Source organism: Cyphellophora europaea (genome assembly GCF_000365145.1).
Source record: "Cyphellophora europaea CBS 101466 unplaced genomic scaffold supercont1.5, whole genome shotgun sequence".
Classification (NCBI taxonomy): Eukaryota; Fungi; Ascomycota; class Eurotiomycetes; order Chaetothyriales; family Cyphellophoraceae; genus Cyphellophora; species Cyphellophora europaea.
In genome coordinates this window covers 312,065-331,743 of record NW_008481811.1, presented here as the reverse complement: position 1 = coordinate 331,743, position 19,679 = coordinate 312,065, and the positions used below count along the sequence as shown (strand labels likewise).

The window sequence follows — 19,679 nt, the reverse complement described above, 5'->3', positions numbered from 1 at the left end:
CTTGAGAGTGTGTCATGAATAGCTGTTGTTACACCCTTTCAACCTCCCCGTGAGCGAATGCTGTGTGCTGCCATCCAATTAATGGCACCAGGGTATCTCCATTCAGCAGCAAATATCCAATACAGCCCTTCCCGTTGGCTATGCATGTATGCTCGATGAACGCTTGCCAAAACCAAATCAATCTGTCGCGAATCTGTCGCAAACTGTAATCCCGGAAAAAAAGCCCCTCAGCATGACTGGGGCCCTTCTAGTTGATGATATGTCTGGCGCCGTATTTGCCCAGGACACCGGGCTCTCGGGGCTTTGGGCTCCTGTCGCGGCCTTTCTTGCGGCTAAGGAAGCCTAGCATGCTCCCTCCTTTGTCGTTCCGGTTATCTGCTCCTGCATCTGCTGGGAGACTGGAGGTCTGGTCCGACAATTGCGACCAGCTTCCGCTCTCGTCCAGAACCATCTGTACTCCTCCGCCTTTACTCATCTGTCGCGAGGCAGCCTGTGGTCTCTGAGGAGGAATCGGTCGGCTAAACGACTTGGATGCCGAGGGTGGTCGCGCCACTGACATCGGATTCGAGGTTTGGGGCAGTGCAGTTCGGAGCTCCTCTAACTGTGGAAAATTCTGTGCTTCTTGAGGTTCGGTAGAGATCGCTGTTGCTGTGATCGGTGGTGAACCGTCCGGTGAGGCTGGCTGTGACTTGGCATGAGATCTGTTCGAGCTGGTTGTGTCTAGTTGGTCATCTGCTGGCGGCACAGTGCCTGCTACGGCTTCTGCCGCTTGTCTATACACTGTTAGGACACATCGAACCACATCCGAAGCAATACTCACATCTCGTAATTAGCCAAAGTGTAGTCGAACGGCTCGAACATAGTCTCGATCATACGATGCAGCTCATCGTCGCGAATCTCGCGGCTAGTCGCATCATGCCGCAATTCAGCACGGGGCTTCTGCTTCCGCGCTCTGGCCTCCAGTGGAGCTTCCTCCAATAATAACTCTTCAAGATCGTACGTCGCATCAAAATTGGTCTTTTCGCTAGATGGCACAAAAATTGGAGGAATTTGCTTTTGTTCGAGCGCATCAAAGTCCAGGGGCTTGAAGAAAGGATGGTTAGTGAAGGTGCTGAACCCAGCCGCCCCTATCCGCTTCCGCCTATCCTTTTCCATCAAGGATGTCAGTGCGTGTAGACAGGGCATCGATACGGGTGGCTTGGTGACGTGGTATTTCGGGTTGGCGGCGCACACATTGTCGGCCAATTCATCGTGGCTTTTGCCATCAAATGGCCTCTTGCCGTAGATGCATTCGTAGAACGTGACTCCTAGCGACCACCAGTCGACCTCACTGAGATATCCTGAGCTTCGAAAGACTTCCGGCGCCAGATATGCCAGGGTACCGGATTTGCTGGTTAATAGTTTTGTGGGCTTGAAATCTGATGCCACATTGAAATCCGCCAGGTGAACGTGGCCTTCGGAGTCGAGTAGCACGTTATCCGGCTTCAAATCGCGGTGGACGATACCCTGCCCATGAATGTATCGCAGCGCACACGCGAGCTCGCCCATCCAAAATCGTACACAGTCCTCGGTGAAAGCCTTTCGCTGAATGTGAAATCGCAAGTCGCCACCGCTCATCAGATCGACGACAAGATAAAGATATTCGATATCCTGGAAACTGTACCTCAGGTTACACAGGAAAGGGTGGTTCAGATGTTCAAGCATTCGCCTCTCGCGGATTATGTTTCGCACGCTTTCGGAACGGACCACTAGACGCTACAGTCAGCATGACACACAGACAGCAAACGCACGTGCCGGCCATCTCACCTTCATCTTTGCGAATGTATTTCAAGGCAAAAGTAAGGCCTGAATCCTTGCGCTCAACAATGCGAACTTTACCAAAGGCGCCTTTGCCCACGACGCGCAATAGGCGAAAGTGGTTCAGATTGACTGGGAAGGTCTGTCAGTAATTCCGGGCACACAGACTGTAATTGTTGCTGCCTACCCTCGTCGGTCAGGACAACCGGCTTGCCTTGCGAATTACCCATTCTGACTTTATACCAGGCCAAAAAGTGGTTGCAGAATGGACCAGGGTGGGTGGTCTGCAAGCGCCGTCATGAAAAAGTGTGGTGAAGATTATGCGCTGCCGTTTCCTCTCAAGATCAAGGCCGTTGGACGAATCGAAAGTCTAGATGCACATGACATCAAGATGAATTATGAAACTCGCCCGCAGATCGGGGTGCAATGCAACGGTCCGGTGGTAGGCGGCACAGGAAGGTCGTAGCAGTAATTATTGTCGTAAAGGAGAAGTGAATGTCGGTGTGGAGGGGGTTTGCTGGTCGTGATAGCAACGAAGACAAGACGACGAGCTGGAATTTTGAACGAAAAGACACTGGCATCCACCATCTGCGACTCGGCTGAGGAATGGGAACAAATGCGGCTAGATGGGCTGGCGGTCGACCACTAATTGCAATCACCAATAATGGAGAGAAGATCAGGGTGGCACATGGCACAGAGCGGAGAAAAAAGGTTGAAGAGAGTTAAAAAAACGAAGATGTGGACGGGCCTGTCTATCAGACATGAACATGACACGCTCTACGGTCTACCGCTCCAGCGCCCACGACGGCGTCAGCCAATCTATCTCCATGGAATCATCTGCCTGTGGGGGCGCGTTTCATCTTCTGGGCCTCGCTCTTCCAGAAGGCTTGACGATCGAGCGCCCGGAAATCAGGGCCATCATCATAGCACCATCGTCGTCTTCCCAGAGTAGAATGGCGGGCGCTGAGGCTACAGTAGTCTCGGGCCCCAGCAAAAACACCATCGGCTCCAACAGGAGCGTGGGCTACTGACGGCCGACAGTTTCTGCAACATACGGGAGTATGCCCATCAAACAAGAGCGGCTTAAAAAGGCCTGGGTCAACCAACAAAAAAGTCTAGCACGGAGCACGACGAGTACAGGGGGCTCCTCCGTGAGAGACGGGGCCAACTTGCTGCAGGTTTTAGGCTTGCAGACTTGCAGCAAGGCGACATGCAACCCCCCGTCTAGCGGCATGGCCACATGTCTCGATAGCTCCAGGGTTTGATGGCAGCAGGGATGCTGGTAGGCTTGATTTCTTCTAGAAGGCCTGTGAGAGGCCAGCGGGATCCCCAGGCCCCGGTGGCTGCCACGTGCCCGTCTCCTTGGGAGGAGTTCCAACGACGTTGTTTCTTTGTTCCCTGCAGCTCTCATCCGTCCAGTCGCGACTCGCGTCCCCTTGCGTACTACAGTAGGGTAGCTTGGCCTCTGATGGTCGCCTGATGGTCGGGCGTTTCGTCTCTTCGCTGACCTCGGAAATCCTTCTCATGCTCAGCCTACAAGTACGCCACGACAGCTGAAACGAACTGAACGATAGGCCATGGCTCCCACCCTCACCAGCCGCGGAACCTTCGCGCGCAGCCCTATTTATTCCGCTCTTCGTATCCGCTCGTGGCCTGCATTGCCCACCCTGCACCATGCCCGCTGTCCATTGCCACCACCGACCAAAAACCACAATAATGCCCAGGCTGCACTATTAGCGGTGATCTCGAAGCCGGTGCCGCCGTCCGCGTATCAACCCTAAAGCACCTGTTTCAGGCCTGGCCTTCTCCATGGCTCACTGCCCCTAACCCCCTTCCGGCCGCGTACCGAGGCTTTTAGTCACAGGCGCTAAGTTTGCCCCAATTCCTTCGGCTTCAAGCGCGATTCCAATTAGGGCCCCACCGTCTCAAAACCTGTCAAGCATGACTGCCGGGCGATCAATCGCTCTCATCACAACTGGTCCGACGCGAATACGCAATTTCGATAAACACGATGATGTGCGGTGTACAGTACGGAGTACGCGTGTGTGCGAGTCGATATCCTTATCTAGATCGAGGTCAGCACCTCGTTGATGACCTTCTGAAAATCGCTGCTCGGTATCGTCTCGGGTGCGGCAGCCGCCAACGGCATCAACCTACCTCGATTTTCTATTGCTTGTAGACCAATGCTTTCTCCTCGTGCCCCGGTGCGATAAGTGCTCGTTTGCATTCAGCACGATGATCCCAGAGCTGCTGCTGGTGAGGGTCCAACACTGCCACAATTGAAAAATATAATTGTCAAGGGCGATACAGTCATACCGCTGCAAGCATCGGAGGTATCATCAGCAGAATCTCAGAGCCTTGTATCAAGAAAACCGTGATGAATCTCTGTTGCTCTTCAATATCCGAAACAATGAAATCTTAGTAAAAGTCGATGTTGACGCCTGCCGTAGGGGCTCCCCCCTGGTTGCCTTACAAGGCGACACCTGCCTTCTTGTTCACATTACATACTCACTTACTTTAGTGCAGACCTTCTTCACCTGCCTCAGTCATCCCTTGTGGTGTGGATGCCATGCTACTGCCTCTTGTATTGTCAGTATCATCACTGTGAATGCTGTCTCCGCCTGTTATAGAACATGCCGGCAACGTGTTGCCTTCACTTCCCCGTAGTACCAGCCTCATGCAGCTAGATCAGTAGAATATTTTCAAACGACGGATAACAGCTTCAAACGAGGGGCGCCCATCACCCAGGCACCAGGTAGCCTGCTTGAAAACTGCATTCTTTGAAGTTTTTCTTCTCCAGCAACACTTTCGAGACCACACCAGACCGTCCCTGACGACGACTTCACCACTTTGGAAGCGTTTCTCTTCGTCTTTCCTCTTCTCTCGTCTTCACCGACAAGCTCACCACTATCATCATGTCCTCCTCGTCCTCCGCCGCCGCCACCAACACCCCCGCCGCCAACACCGGCTCCGGCCCCTCTTCTTCCGCCTCTCCCGCGCTCTCTCCTCGCGCCCTGGCCGCCAATGGTCACTTCTCTGCTGTTGGCGCCCTCTACGCCCAGCAGCTCGACACCCACGATGCCGACGACGACGCCAAGTTCCCCATCCCAGCCATGACCGATGAGCAAATGGACGAGTGGGAGCAGGGCTTCGCGAGCGTCATTGCACCCCACCCCTCCTCCGCCAACACCACCACCAACGCCGCCGGTCCCGCCGCCGGTGTCCGCGCCCGCACCAGTGGCACCAATGCGCCAGTTCCCCCCGCCGCTCAGACTCCCTCCGGAGGAAACGTCGCGGCCTTGGCTGCTCTTGCCCGTGCCCGTCCTGCTCCGCCCCGCGACACCGCGGGCAAATACCTCGGAGAAAAGGTGACCGCCGCTCGTTTCGTTTGCTGGGAGCGTGGTTGCGGCGTCAGCGCAACCAATTCCCGCGAGCTGTCCGTGCACTGGAGGAAGGCTGTGCACGGCATGGAGAGTGGCCGCGGCAAGCGAGACCCTCGCACCAAGGCCCGCTGGCAGGTCACCGAGCCGTGGCGCTTCGTCCACGACCAGACGAACGATGCCGGCGCTGCAGCCCAGTGGGCGCAGAATGTGTGGGAATTTCTCGCCGTCTGCGAGGAGAATGAGCAGGCCAGAGCGCAGCAGCAGTAGCAGCAGCAAGGTTAGGGTTTAGCTTGGATCGAGTCGTAAGTTTACCCCCCAATAAACGAGAACCACCACGAATTAACGACAGAGGTCAACTCCTGGCGTCGACAACGGGTCCTGGCAGCATAAAGAGCCAGGCGGGCGACTCTATGTTGGCCACGGAAGCGAGAACGGGTCTTCCTAAACTTTGGCTCGCGACTTGACCTCACCTTCTCGTGGTGCGAGCTGTGAGTACTCCTCTGGAGGAAACCAAAAAGGTCAAACAACTCTTCGGAGCGCATTGTAAGTAACAAACCCACCTTCATCCTGCTAGAAGCTACCACCAAGAGCAACAGATCATGAGCAAATGCGACCTAGCTAGACACTTAGCTTCGTCGAGGGCCCACAATCAACTCCTTCGGCCTGAATGTACTCACTGCTTATCATGAGTGAAGTTCTGAAGCTGTGAATACAGAAATTCAAGTATGCTTGATGTGAAGCTCCAAAGGTGTGGTTGATGCGCGGCGCCGGGATAATGTTGGACCGAGGACGTGCCTCCATAAATATCGCGTACACTCGTCTTTGTACACACTCCTGCCTTCCTTACTGCATCCGGCCACAATGAATGTAGGTGTTCAATATCTTCTTTGTAGGATCACTACCTCTTTCGGCCATAGCTCTGTGGTCGCCTGTTGCTATGTGTACCTGTTGTCGCTCCGATTATGAAACCTTTCAAGGTAAGCGCTGCTTCTCGCGTGCAAAATGGGCAATATCATCTCCACCATACGAGATGAAGAAGACAGATTCCTAGAGCAGCACCCTCGCCCCGCACTTGACTTGATTCAGGAATACAAGTATAGGGAAACCGGCACCAAAGCAAATTGGACACACGACAGGGAGAAGCTCACACGACGGTCCAAGCGATGGGCTCTGAAGAAGAAATTCAATACCGCGGCTTACAGGTTCCTCACCCAGCGCGCCTTGATCAACAAAAAGGGTCATGGTGACCTTCCATGGGAAGCGACAGACCTGTTGGGTGCAGGCTCGTTCGGTGTAGTAGGTTTGTGGCAACAGATCGATCCCGACACTGGCAGAGTCCTGGACTCGATGGCCATTAAGGAGACGCTGGACGACGATCCCCACGCATACATGGATATGTTCAAACGGAAACACCCAAAAGAGCCCATACCCACCGAAGCACTGTGGATGGACTTCCTCAGCAGAAGATCATCTTACATACCCAACCTGAGACAGCTGGTACACTTCAAAGACATGCCTTCCAAGTGGCGCTTCTACATGGAGTTCTGCCCGAACGGCGATTTGTCAGATCTCTTGAAGATATATAAGGAGTTCAATGACAACCATGGAAAGAGCGACCAGTAAGTACAACAATCCGTGTCGAGACTCCGTTGACAATCACAGCCAAGTCATACCAGAGCCATACCTATGGTTCTGCTTCTACAACATGGCACAGGCGTTGCAGGCCATGTATCTGCCCAAAAATACGCATGCGTGGATCGATCGAGATCTCCGTCATGATGTGCCAGATGCTGACAAGTTCATTCTGCACTTAGATATCAAGCATCAGAATAGTGAGTATACGTGTTCATTGACAAGCGATAGCTAACAGTTATCAGCTCTACTGGGTCGATCTTGGAAGCACAAGCATCTCGCGGGCTACCCTCCAGCTAAGATGGCCGACTTTGGCCTTGCCCAACTCACCAGCGTGAACCACTATAGAAATGCCAAAAAGTTCCTAGGCATGGGCACTACGGTTTGGCACCCGCCCGAGCAATTGGATCGGGGTCACTTCGACTGTGAGTGGAATGATCCCATCGTCCATCCTCGCAGAGACAACACCTTCCCTTTTGATCCACGACATGGCGTGTGGCAGATTGCCGCTATGGTCTACGGGATGGCCACCCTCACGCCAAACAATCTCGGACTGAATAAAATGCTCGAGAGACTATATAAAGACACGGGAGCCGAGTCATATCTACGACGACGAAAATTCTCACTTATTGGTGGCCAAAGTCCTGACATACGCAAAGACTATTCCCACCTCTTGTACGAGACCTTGGACGACTGTCTCAATGTCGATCCGGACAGGAGGCCATACCCGGAGAAGCTGGTGCGAATTTGCGAGGAAGGCATTAGGGCTACGGCTAGAGGGCTAGAAAGGACTGGAGGTTCCGCGCCTCCAGTCTTTTATGGCCCGAATGGGAAGTATGAGCTGGAAGACCATGTGAAAAGAAAGAAGAAAGCACCCGAACGGCGGGAGAGACGGCGAAGTGAGCTTCCAGGGCAGGGGCGTAGACGAAGGGATAGCTATATGCGATAGTCTTTTGAATACAGCTGTGTCTTGCATGGAGAAAGGAAACGGTTGTCACTATCTCAGAAAACAGCAACATGCCATCTTTGCCGCAAACGGAGGACCAGGCTGAGATTCAGCCTCGCGCACATGTCAGCTCGACTTCACCTTAGTACCTGGTCTTGCAGCCTGCCATCTTCTCTACTTGATCTTTCTCAAGCGTCGCAATACTTGCGCATTCACTCCCACCTAGTCGAAGTCTTCTACAGCTTGATTGCTTGTCGGAAGCTTGACATGGCTGCTCCGCTCTTTGCTACGTTGTAATCCAAACGTCTTTCCACCCTTCTTGTCTGCGCGACCCCACCACTTCTCTACCTGTCCGCTGGCCAGGACGGATTCCAATTCACACGCCGCCTCCACCATCAGATCTGATACTCTATATCATATCGCCTACCATGGAAGAAGCAAAAACTCTTGTCCGCACAACAGTGCGTACCTTCAAACCCTCAGAGAAGAAGGACGACAAGCAGGCAGCCGAGATCCAGGCACTACTGGTCGATGCCCTCCTACATCACACAGTCCTCCATCTCGACGATTTCAATGCACTCACCCAGATGCCTCAGAAAGAGCTCCGCGGCTACCTACAACCACTCCGCACCAACCGCCTCATTCATACTGGCTCCCGTCGCGAACACCATGTCGCATCCCAACGTGATGCCACTCGCGAATACTACTACGTCCAGCACTCGGACGCCGTCAACTGCATCAAATATCGCGTCAACAAACTCCGCACAGAGATCTCTAACCAGTACCTCACCAAATCAGGTCCTGACGCCTTCCTTTGCCCGCAATGCAAATCTACCTGGAAGGAGTTGGAGATTGTTCCTGGCGCTGACGGCTCTCTCTCCTGCCCACGCTGCGATTTCCGAGACGTGATTCTCAACGAAGCCGCTTTCAAGAACCAGGGAATGCACGAGAACATCAACAAGCTGAATTCCCAGCTCTCTCAATTCAATACCCTCTTCGCCGCTTTCGACGCCAAGCTCACGGCCGGGCAGTTCCGAGACCTCAAATTTGACGAGCAGTTCCCGCGCCGCAAAATCGTTCCCAAAGAGGCCGGTGGCAAGTCCTGGCAATGGGTGGAAGTGCGACGTCCGCGTGATCGTGAAACCGCCGCGGGCGCCGTGAACGAGACCGACCTCGACCTCAATATCACCAGCGCAGCCAGACAAGCCGCTGAAGAAGCCGAGCGCGAACGCGAACGTAAAGAGAAGATTGCACATGCTAACGCGCGGCCTGAGTGGATCAATGCGGGTGTTGCCAAGGGCGCAACCCTGGATATTCGGGGCGATGATGCAGAGCCCGCCAGTACAGCCAGCAGTGGTCTAGTGCCGAAGAAAGAGGAAGACGAAGACGAGAAGAAACCCGACATCCTGAAAGACACCAAGGGCCAGAACCTTAGCGAGCGCGAGCGGGCAGAGCAGGCCCTGATGGAGCAGTACATGCAGGACATGCAACGCGAGCAAGAGGAAGTCGAGCGGCGTAAACGCGAAGAAGAGGAAGAAGATGGCGAAGAAGAAGAAGAAGAAGACGAAGACGATGAATTCGAAGACGTTCCTGGCACAGGCACCGGCGCGGTCGGCACGCCAATGAGTAGCAGCCAAGGTGGCGCGGACGTCAAGCCCGCCGTCCCCGCCGTCAACGGCATCAAGCGCGAGTACGAGGACGACAGCTCCGAAGCAGCTACGCCCGCCAGCGCAAGCGACGAGAGGGACAGCAAGCGCCTCAAGATTGAGAACGGCGCGGACGTCAAGATGGAGGGGAGCGATAGCACCAGTGTCAGCGCGAACGGGACGCCGATGGCGAATTCTGCGCCAGCCGCGGTATCTGGTGGGGCCCATGGCAACGGCAACGGAGACAGAGAGGAGAGCGAGGACGAGGAGTTTGAGGACGTGTGAGATGCACTTCACTCCACCAGCGACCAGTCTGCGACATTGAGTGACGAGGTCGCGGCTCTTGCATCTCTGCGTACCCGCGAGGGAGCTTCCCCACTAACCTGGTTTCCGAATCGACCATTATCATCTACCCCAGCCATCCGAATCATGATGAACGCCGAACGCCATTGCGCGGACCATTGTGTGTCTCTCGCATCGGGCACAGACAGCCAGATGCAGCAAAGGGCATAGAATCGACAGACTGTCGTCCGTCCGTCCGTCCGTGCGGGTTGTCACGTATGCAGCAGTCGACTGGACCTGGCAGAATACAGAGTACACACAAGAGCTTTTGCTGCGTGCTGCCGACGTCGACTCTGAGAACCGTTTCGACCTCGATGCCTAGTGCGGCACAGCCCTGCGCAATCTGGCAGCAGTAGCAGCAGCACAATGGCGAAGGCGAGGCGACGGCGACGCGTCTCATATGTTCGATCCTCGACCCGCGATGACCTCGACCGCGGTGGCCTTGATGACTCGACACCTTGACAGGATCTGGTCCCCAAGAGAGGGGGAGCTTTTTCTGATCTTACAGATTGATTTCAGATCTGCATTTGCATTTGCATTTGCATTCATCGCCTACACTTACACTTACATTTTATGGGAAAGATTCTGGAGAATGCTCAAAGGCTCAAAAGCATGGCGTTGGTGGGTTGATTTGGTTTTTGGAGAGACGACGATGCTATAACTACGTGGAACCGGGCACGGCGTATGTAGACTACTAGCAGGAACCTTTGCTGAGAACAGGCCGAATTCGTGCATTTGTTTGTGTTCGTTTGAACGCTTACTGCCCTTCATGTCAAGCGAGAGGAATTGTTAATGCGCTGCAAAGCACACTACGCCAGAAACCTGCTTAAGGCAGGCCCTTGCACAAAGTCAATCCAATACTGATACGTCTGTGACGGTCGCCACGCTTCGACTATGCTAACCAAAGCTTCGTCAGCGCCGTACTTATTTTCCACAAATGCCGTCAACGTCGTGTGGGGAGGTCGCCAGGGCACTCGAGTTGGCACTGGTACCGATATGGACCCGAGGCAGAGTGTCACAAACTTCCTTCAGCACCTCTTCAACGCCAGTCGGTCTCCGGTATGAGTAGCCCATGAAAGCACCATTCTTGCGTAGCTGTAGAGCTGCTTTGCCGAATTCGCGATCACGGAGAATCTTGTCACGTGGACGTTTCTTGTCCCTCTTCTTCTGTTTGGCAGGCTTGTTGGTCTCTGGTGGCAGTGGAGAGCCCTGTACTTTCTCGACCAAAGCTTCTGGTGAAGACGGTCGAGGAGAAAGCGGCTTGCTGATTGGTGTCATGGGCCTTACCACCGTGCCACTGGGCTTGAGGGCAATTGAGGGGACAATGTGCTGGTCTTCTTGATGATGCTGGCTCGCTTTGGAGCCACTCAGAATGACCGGAACACAGTTCTCTTTCGTGGCTTCCTCCTCGACTTCATCTTCAGAGGAGGAAGCTTCATCAATGTCCGAGATTGGCTGGTCCTCGTCGAAATACTTGGTATCCTCCCAATCTTTGACCTTGGGAACAAACGGAGGTCGCTTGTGAAGCAGAGTATCCCATTGAATGTGCTTGAAAAAGTGATGCCGTTTCAAATCGTCGGCATCGTCAGGGTAGACGAAGTAGCCCTGATAGTTCTGATTCCGCTTATCAGCAGGAAATCTAATGGCCCGTGACCCCACCATCTGGATGGTGTAGTCATTGAGGTGGTATTTGCGGGAGCACAAACGCTTCTCTTTTTCCACAAGGAGTTGCATCATCAGGTCCAATGCTTCCTGAGATGGTTCGTGGGGATGGGGCACCGCCGGGAATGCTAACGTTTGTTTATGCTTCAGAATCTTCAACTTCGTGCTGTGGCGATCCTCACAAGCAAATGGCGTGTAGCCGTATAAGCATTCAAACATGATGATGCCGACGCTCCACTAGTCGCATCGACCGTCGTACATGTCACCACGGATGACCTCAGGGGCCATGTACTGGGACGTACCAACAACAGACCTGGCTAAGCGTCGACGCTGAGCACGGTTGCGCCAGTCAATGATCGGCTCGCCATCACAGGCTTCTTCCGCGCCAACATGCTTCCTACCGGGCGGGCAGTCAGTAGGTGGAAACAGCTCCGCAACTTTCTGAGAGTTAACAGCCTCTCGCTGTTCTTCGGCATCCTGTTCGTCGCCACGGATCTCAATACCAAGTTGTTCAGCGAGTTCGTAGCGTTGATCATGATAGAAACGCTGGTCGTGCTCCCAGTCGCCATCGAAAGCAAGGCCAAAGTCGGAGATTTTGAGGTGCCCGTCGGCGCCGATAAGGAAGTTGTCAGGCTTAACATCGCGATGGATCCACCGCATGCTGTGAGCTTCCTCAATACAAAGGATCATCTCCGCCATATACCATCGTGTCACGTCCTCACTCAAGATATTCTTGCGGATGAGGAGACCAAGGAAATCTCCTCCGATGCAGAAGTCCATGACAAGATAGAGGAACTTGTTGTCTTGGAATGCAGCAAGGAGCGGGATGATCCACGCTGAGCGCTCCGCAGCCACCAGAAAATCACGCTCTGCTCGTAGATGGCCCTCTTGACCATTCCGAAGCATGTCGGATTTGCGGATGACTTTCATGGCATAAACTTCCTTCTTGAGCTTTAAAAGGTCACGTTTTTGGCGGTAAGGGGCAATGATCTCTGCAGCTGAAGCCTTGAGACTGGAACGAGATTGGAAGTTGATGAGACCCATGGAGGGTTTGCGGCCCGTTGGTGCTCGCTCTTTGACAAGACGAACAACGCCAAAACTGCCTTTGCCGAGAATCTTGACCATCTCAAAACCTCCAACGGCGAGAGACTTGGCTGCCCTGTTGCCAAAATCTGGAACCGACAACACGCGACTTAGTCTGAGATTGTCACTTTCGTGCTTGTACCATGTCTGCCAGGCTTCACACTGTTGGCTAGTCGATGCACGCCGCTGTCGTAGTCCAGCATTGAGGTCCTGCCAACGAATTTCGCGGGGAGCGAAGCCGTTGAACATGGTATTGAAATGAGTTTCGAAAAAGATCTTGGCGGATGCTGTTGCTTCTACTGTTTTGACGGACAGAGATGGAACTGTTGTGCTTTCAGGAATGGTCGACAGCATGGAGGCCACTGTTTCTTGGTTGATGACCAAGGACTGCTCGCTATCAACTAGTGTGATGCCTTCGAAATGTCTGACTGAGGTTGGAGTACTGGGATAGCCGTCAGACGTTGCTGGAGTGGATTTGTTGGCACCCTTGGGAGCAGAGCCGCTACCACTATTATACGTCGAAGGTGATGACGATACTGGGGACTGTATCCATTCTGGCATCTCGTGTTGCGAGGCCTGAATACTTGGACGAGACCTGAGACCTGGCCTGACGACTACAGTGGGATGGTTGCTGAGAGTCTGCTGAAGCTTTTGTTGCAGTCTCGCATGTAGGGCGGGCGTCGATGGGCTCGGACGGATTGACTGACGGCTAGACTTTCGGCTCACACGACCTGATGAAGGTCTCGTAGATTGCTGAGAAGTGTCTGGCCGCAAAGACCCATATGGAGGGATGAGGCTCTCATCTTGGGACGCGCCAACCAGTACCAAGCGCGAGTTCTTCTTCACGATCGTGGTGGCGTTCGAATCGTTAGGGTGGCTGAAGCCAGCCAGCATGCCATTTTGACTGACAGCAGCCGGCGAACCGTTGGAGTGTACCATGATTTCTTTTTCAGGCTTGCCAACTGCTCCGAAGAAGCTCATCATGCTGGAGATACCTCTCCTCACACTCCTGGTGATCGCACTACTTCTGCCGGACAATCCGGTGCTGGTAGACGCTACCGATCTTCCGGAGCCCGTGCCATCGTAGAGAACTTGTTCGATTCTGGGATATTTGTATACGACGGGACGAGGCCATCGTTCTCGAGTAGGGGATCTTTGCCTCTTCCGCTGCAAGGAATTGATGAACGGCATACTGAATGTGAAGGAAAGGATAGGATAAGAAAGACAAGCCGAGAGTGATGTGGAAGTGAGCCTGATGCACAGGCTTGCAGAGATCAAGAAAGGAAGAACAGAGGAGCTGAGGAAGGAAGACCAATGAACACGAGCGGTATGGTCGCACCTGCCGTTCATTGACATCCACATTGAGGGCACTCACTATGCTCAATTGCCACCTGCCTGGCCATTCAGGCTGTAGCAGCTATGCCGTCAAGCTACCGACCTCTCGTAGCAGGTGCCATCTGGAAATTCATGATGGAGTGACTGTGGTGCCAACGTGACATAGATCCTGTGGGTGTTCGTGGTCTGCAAGATCATCTGTTTGCTCGAATTCGTAGATCGCTAGCCTCTCAGAAGTCGACAGGAGGCAAGCCGCGCTGCTGGACAGCGTCTTGGACACTGCCTTGCAGCTTCATCAAGGCTTCAAGCCACGCATTGCCAATCTCACTCACAGCAGGAAAGTCCTGCATCTCAACGACATGGCCCAGCCACTTCAGGATCGATACCGCCTTCTCCATATCGTGCTCATCGCCAACTACTCTACTGAGGAACACGCCCAGCGCCGCGACGTCCTCATCATAAGGTCCTTCCTCTCCTTCTTCGGAAAACTCTCGCACCCACGCCGTCATAGCGTCCCTCATCTCTGGTAAAGTGCTGAGCTTGCGCGAAGTGAAAGTGGGCTTGGGCGGTTGAGATGGTAGTGGTAGGGTCTGCTGTCCTTTGAAAGCTACCGTAGGATCTGCAGGTTTCGACTTTCGCTTGAGTGTCCCGATGCTAAGTCCTGACTTCATCTTCAGCCGCTCTCGCCTTTGTTGGCCGAGAAGCTCCTCACGGAGCTCTTTTGGCAGTGCCGCCAGAAAAGCCTCGTCCATCTCATTATCCGCAATTGACGGGTCCGATCTTGACAACCCGTTCGATCTTGCCATTGATACAAAGTTAGCCTGTGTCAACGTTGAAGTCGACGATCCAGCTTTGGAGCGCCCCTTATTGCTGGCAAGAAATTTCTGCTTCTTCGTTGGCGTTACGCGAAGTTTGTTCGATGATATGGCCGGCTTGTCCTTCCTCGGTGACAGCGGCAATTTTCGTGAGGATTGCCCAGTGTTGCCATACTGCATCATGACATCTCTTTTGACGTCTTCTGGCAGCTCGGCCCAAACGGCCGGATCTATTTGACTTTGATTCGGTAGAGCAAAATCGGCATCGCTGACCTGCGGCGATCCAGAGCGTGATTTGGTTTCTACTGCTGATGACACCGACCGAGAGATGGTGTCCATGATGCGTTTCTGCTTCGGCGCAAACTTCGAGCGAATATCAGCAGGGAGCTCAGCCAGTACCGCAGGATCAACCTGGCTGGGCATGATGAATTGCGTTCCACCAAGGTTGAGAGGACGATTGCCTCCTTCCGTTTCGCCCGCAACCGTTTTGGTTTGAAAAGCCCCTTCAATCGTACGCACGGTCCGGTCCTTCTTCGGCGTCGGAATCTCCTCAATCGTGTCGACACTGTCCGTGAGTGTGGGCCGGATCATCGTTGCCGGTGACTTGCCATGGCCCGCTAGCAAAGGCGCTTGGGGCGCCGGGGATGTTGTGGTGGGCTTCTTGAACTGTAAGCGCCTCTGGCTGCTATCGAGTGGTGCATTTCCGGTCCCCATAGGCTTCAACGGTTCCAGTTTCTGCATCTGTACACCCAACCCCCGTAACTCTCCAGGCGAAAAGCCGTAGCTCCGTAAGATCGAGAGAGCCTCCTTGCCAATGATTGCTTTATCAGTAGTTGCTACGCCGAGGACGATGCTCTTGTTGAAGGTGTCGCATTTTCCATGACCAAGATTCTTCGGCGGATCCATGCCTGCATCGGCCGCCTTTCGCATGATCTTCATTGTCAGCTGCTTGCCTTTGACAAGGTTCTCGAGAAGACGTTTAGAGAGCTCATCACAGAGACATTGCACAAAGTCTTCCGCTTGCTTCTGGTTGATGAATCTGATGCCCCAGTTGATCTCTGCAGAGACAGATTTTCGAAGTACTTGCTCACCCACCTCTTGCTTGTCGATACCGCGTGAATAGTCCCAGATTTTCTCGCCTGTCTTTGGACCAAGAGTGGAGATCAAACGCTCTTTGGTGAGCCCTCTGATGTCGCTGACCAATTTGACACCAATCTCCTCTAACTTGTTGCCAATGCTCCAGGCCACACCGGGAAGATCAGTCACAACCAGAGGCCCGAGGAAGTCAAGGATCTCGTCCGGCTTAATTAAATACTGTCCAGCAGGCTTGGCCTTGCGAAGAGCCACTTTGGCAAGCAAGATATTGTTTCCCATACCTACCGATACTTCGCACCCAGTCCTTGCTCTAACGGCGTTGCGAATCTCAGTGGCTAACATCTGTGCCTTTTCTTGTTCGCGGTAGATTGAGCCTTCTGTAATGGCCCGTCCGTCAGACCCGCCTGCTTTAATGCATTGACTCGAAATGTCGATAAGCGCTTCGTCAATACTGATGCTCTGCACGATCCCATCGACCGCTAGGATTGAGTCATAGAAGTGCCTGCTTGCTTCTTCGTAAGCCTTGAAATCGTACGGCAAAACGTTCAGTTCCGAGCAGAGTTGTATGGCGGTCTTCATCCACATGCCATTCTTGACACCGAACTTGCGAGCAGGATAGTTGCAGCTGGCAATCTCAGACCCGGGACCACTACCGTGGGCAATGACGACCGGCTTGTCAACAAGATGCGGGTTCTTGCGCAGGCTGACGGCTGCGAAAAAGCTATCAAAATCCACGTGCAGGACATATCGTCGTGTGCCAGGAGCTGTCTTGTGACGATCCCTTTGAGAGGAGGACTTCTCTAGTGCTCGAGCTTGCAACTGCGCCTTGAGCTCGGCTTTCCATGTCGAAAGGTGATGCAGCCTAGACTCGCGGTAGTACTGGTTGATAAAGTCCGGATTTGCTGTACTCGATTTTGCCATATGTGGATTGGACAAAAGGACGGCATTATGCTCTTCGGCCGTGAGCTGTCGCTTTTGCGGGCTACTGTCGCTAGGCGTATGAATCCCACCACGACTGTCGGTTGGTAGAGAGCCTTCAGGCGGAGGAACAGCTGGCGTAGGAGGTGGTCTCATCATCTCCCCATCATCATCCACAGCTTCTTCAAGCGTTTCTTCACGGTCGAGATCTTTTAGTAAACCATCCTGTTCATCAACAAGCTCTGATTCTGAAATAGACTCGGTTGCACCATCAAAGTGTGGCGGGCCAGAAAGTTCCTCAGGCCCCTGTCGAGAAGTCGGCGATACTTGTGCACCTGGCGGAAGGACGCTCTCGTTCCCAGGACTCTGCTCCGTGGACGCCTTCTTGAGTTGTGAGGTATACCAGCTGCTCTCGGTCTGGTCTCGGTAGCCATGGCGCTGGCTATTCGGCTGACTGACGATAGTGCCCTTGTCGAATCCCAATACCTTCTGGGTGACTCCTTCGTCCACGACTCGGTACTCGTTCCAGGGCAGCAGATTTCCTGCGGCGACGCTGTCCACGATCCAGGCTGGTTTTACGATCCGATATCTGGCGAATTCCACCTTCTTCTTTGGCGTCAAGTGACTCGCGATAACGTGCGTGACCGTGGTCTTGCCATCGAGGTATTGCAGGAACCCTCCGCCGTGGCTTACTATGAGCGTATGTAGGTCATTCAGGGAAGGCTGTGTGTAACCATTCACATGGGCAACGATTCCGCGGAAAATTTGTGGCTTCTGGCTCGAGTTCGCACGTGTCTCAGCGTCGAGATTCTGTAGCTTGAGCTTCTTCCTGCGCATATAATCGGCGAAGCCACCGAACTTTGAGGCCTCGTATTCCTCGCCTTGCTCATCGCTAAAGGCGTGGCTCTGGATGCGCTTGCGCACATCGTTTGAATTCTTTTCTAGTCGGGAGCCCATGGCGGGCAACAGCGCAAGGTCATAACGAAATGTTCATGCTAGAAGCAGTCGGTTCCGAGATGGCGCATGGATTGCCACCGGTACAAGGGCAGTTTGAGAGCAACGGTGGGCGACGGCGTCGAGGGCGCGTCATCGCGTCGCGGTGCGAACTTCTACAAAGGGTTTAGCCTTTCCTTTATCGATAGTTGCGTCTCCATCAAAATTTTGTCTCCAATGGCAAAGTTGAAGTTCAGGTTTACTGCAAGCTTCTCTCTACTTCAATATTTTGCACTGTTGTCTACTTTCTTGGAACATCAATATTTGCCTACATTAGTCGACTCAATAACACCAAAAGCAGACATGTCTCAACCTGTTGGCGTCTATGCGCTGGCCATCCCGCCTGGCGGCCAGCCTGTGCCCGCTGCTCCTCTTGGAGTTCCCGCCGGCGTGAGTAGTATACAACCCACTGTTCGAGCATGACTGACAGTATTAGTTCCGCGTAACGATGGCGGCCATTGATCCTACTGAGCCAGCCCATAGAGAAGACGTCGACGACACCACTGAGCCCTTCGCTACACTCAAGATCATTCGCTTCCTCGGCGACGAGTCGGACGAAGATGACGACGATGACGACTACGAGGACATTGATAGTGAGGAGGACTCCGACGACGATATGGAAGGTCTCAACGGTGGCCCCAGTGATCCCAAGAAGGTTAAGCTATCCAAGAAGCAAGCTCTTCTCGAGGCTCTTGCTGCTGATGAGGACGAGGACGAGGACGAGGATATGGATGACTCTGAAGACGACTCCGTAGACGAGGAGGAAGCGCAGAAAGTCTTGGCCAAGTTGCAACAGTCCCTGAAGGCTGACAAGGGTAAGGCTGTGGCTCTCGACGGCGAGGAATCTGACGACGACGACGATGACTCCGATGAAGCTCTTGAGGTTGATGAGCACGTGATCTGCACTCTCAACTTGAAGAACATCCCTCAGCAGACTCTCGACTTCACCGTCAGCGACAACGAGCAAGTTTTTTTCAAGGTTATCGGTACCCACACCGTCAACCTCACCGGAAACTACGTCCTCCCTCCCATCGACCCCACTGAGCATGACCTAGAACCGGATTCAGACGAGGAGCTTGATGAGCTCGACGACCTAGATGACCTTGTGGGTGATTCCGACTATGAATCCGATGAGTTGGATGACCTAGAAGACCCTCGTATCACTGAAGTTGATGTCGACGAGGTGGAGGATGCGAAGCCAGAGCCAGCCGAGAAGGGCAAGAACAAGCGCCCCGCCGAGGACTCTGATGATGAGCCCGCTCTGGATGACATGATCTCAAAGTCTCTCAAGAAGGACTCCGCCCCCAATGCCGCCGAGCCTACCACCAACGGCGAGACCAAGAAGCTGAGTAAAGCTGAAAAGAAGCGCCTCAAGAAGCTCAAGAACAACGAGGGCGCTGCCGCCGACGCTCCAGCTGCTGCTACCGAAAGCAAGCCCACCGCCAATACCACCGAAGTCAATGGCTCCAAAGACAAGAAAGTCCAGTTCGCCAAGAACCTCGAGCAGGGCCCTACCCCATCCCCCTCCACTTCTTCCGCAACTGCTAAGCCCACATCATCATCCCCCGCCGCCGCCGCCTCCACTACCTCAGTCCGCACTGTTCAGGGCATCACCATCGACGACCGCAAAGTCGGCACCGGCCCCGCCGCTAAGAAGGGCAGCAACCTCAGCATGCGCTACATCGGCAAGCTCGAGAGCGGCAAGGTCTTTGACTCCAACAAGTCCGGCAAGCCCTTCAGCTTTAAGCTCGGCTCCGGCGAGGTGATCAAGGGCTGGGACATCGGCCTAGAGGGCCTGCAGAACGGCGGCGAGCGCAGAATCACCATCCCCGCGAACCTGGCCTATGGCAAGAAGGGTGCACCGCCTGACATCCCACCCAACGCCACGCTCAAGTTCGATGTCAAGTGCGTCGGCGTCAAATGAGCGACGCCCGATGCGCTTCTCTGCCCCCCTACAACCAGCTCAGACTCATCCACGCGGTGGCTGACGCAGGGTCTGAGGGCACGGATCTGCTTGTCGATGCAAATGACG

At 54.0% G+C, this 19,679-nt stretch overlaps 8 protein-coding genes across 8 annotated transcripts; 4 read left to right on the top strand and 4 right to left on the bottom strand.

The window, feature by feature from the left end:
* Positions 1–247: 247 nt before the first annotated feature.
* HMPREF1541_05401 (uncharacterized protein) lies at positions 248–2,027 on the bottom strand (the record flags this gene model as incomplete). Its single annotated transcript, XM_008719741.1, has 4 exons — positions 248–773; positions 821–1,748; positions 1,807–1,929; positions 1,985–2,027. 4 exons carry the CDS (start codon positions 2,025–2,027, stop codon positions 248–250), a joined length of 1,620 nt encoding a protein of 539 aa, XP_008717963.1.
* A 2,685-nt stretch (positions 2,028–4,712) lies between these two features.
* HMPREF1541_05400 (uncharacterized protein) lies at positions 4,713–5,447 on the top strand (the record flags this gene model as incomplete). Its single annotated transcript, XM_008719740.1, has 1 exon — positions 4,713–5,447. The coding sequence occupies one exon, from the start codon at positions 4,713–4,715 to the stop codon at positions 5,445–5,447; it is 735 nt and encodes a 244-aa protein (XP_008717962.1).
* Positions 5,448–6,182: 735 nt separating this feature from the next.
* HMPREF1541_05399 (uncharacterized protein) lies at positions 6,183–7,761 on the top strand (the record flags this gene model as incomplete). Its single annotated transcript, XM_008719739.1, has 3 exons — positions 6,183–6,799; positions 6,843–7,012; positions 7,058–7,761. The coding sequence occupies 3 exons, from the start codon at positions 6,183–6,185 to the stop codon at positions 7,759–7,761; spliced, it is 1,491 nt and encodes a 496-aa protein (XP_008717961.1).
* A 425-nt stretch (positions 7,762–8,186) lies between these two features.
* Positions 8,187–9,689, top strand: HMPREF1541_05398 (uncharacterized protein; the record flags this gene model as incomplete). Its single annotated transcript, XM_008719738.1, has 1 exon — positions 8,187–9,689. The coding sequence occupies one exon, from the start codon at positions 8,187–8,189 to the stop codon at positions 9,687–9,689; it is 1,503 nt and encodes a 500-aa protein (XP_008717960.1).
* A 981-nt stretch (positions 9,690–10,670) lies between these two features.
* On the bottom strand, positions 10,671–11,627 carry HMPREF1541_05397 (uncharacterized protein; the record flags this gene model as incomplete). Its single annotated transcript, XM_008719737.1, has 1 exon — positions 10,671–11,627. The coding sequence occupies one exon, from the start codon at positions 11,625–11,627 to the stop codon at positions 10,671–10,673; it is 957 nt and encodes a 318-aa protein (XP_008717959.1).
* Positions 11,628–11,645: 18 nt separating this feature from the next.
* Positions 11,646–13,475, bottom strand: HMPREF1541_05396 (uncharacterized protein; the record flags this gene model as incomplete). The annotated part of the gene is made up of 1 exon (XM_008719736.1): positions 11,646–13,475. One exon carries the CDS (start codon positions 13,473–13,475, stop codon positions 11,646–11,648), a length of 1,830 nt encoding a protein of 609 aa, XP_008717958.1.
* Positions 13,476–14,056: 581 nt separating this feature from the next.
* Positions 14,057–17,611, bottom strand: HMPREF1541_05395 (uncharacterized protein; the record flags this gene model as incomplete). Its single annotated transcript, XM_008719735.1, has 1 exon — positions 14,057–17,611. One exon carries the CDS (start codon positions 17,609–17,611, stop codon positions 14,057–14,059), a length of 3,555 nt encoding a protein of 1,184 aa, XP_008717957.1.
* A 339-nt stretch (positions 17,612–17,950) lies between these two features.
* Positions 17,951–19,571, top strand: HMPREF1541_05394 (uncharacterized protein; the record flags this gene model as incomplete). The annotated part of the gene is made up of 2 exons (XM_008719734.1): positions 17,951–18,037; positions 18,084–19,571. The coding sequence occupies 2 exons, from the start codon at positions 17,951–17,953 to the stop codon at positions 19,569–19,571; spliced, it is 1,575 nt and encodes a 524-aa protein (XP_008717956.1).
* Between the last annotated feature and the right edge of the window lie 108 nt (positions 19,572–19,679).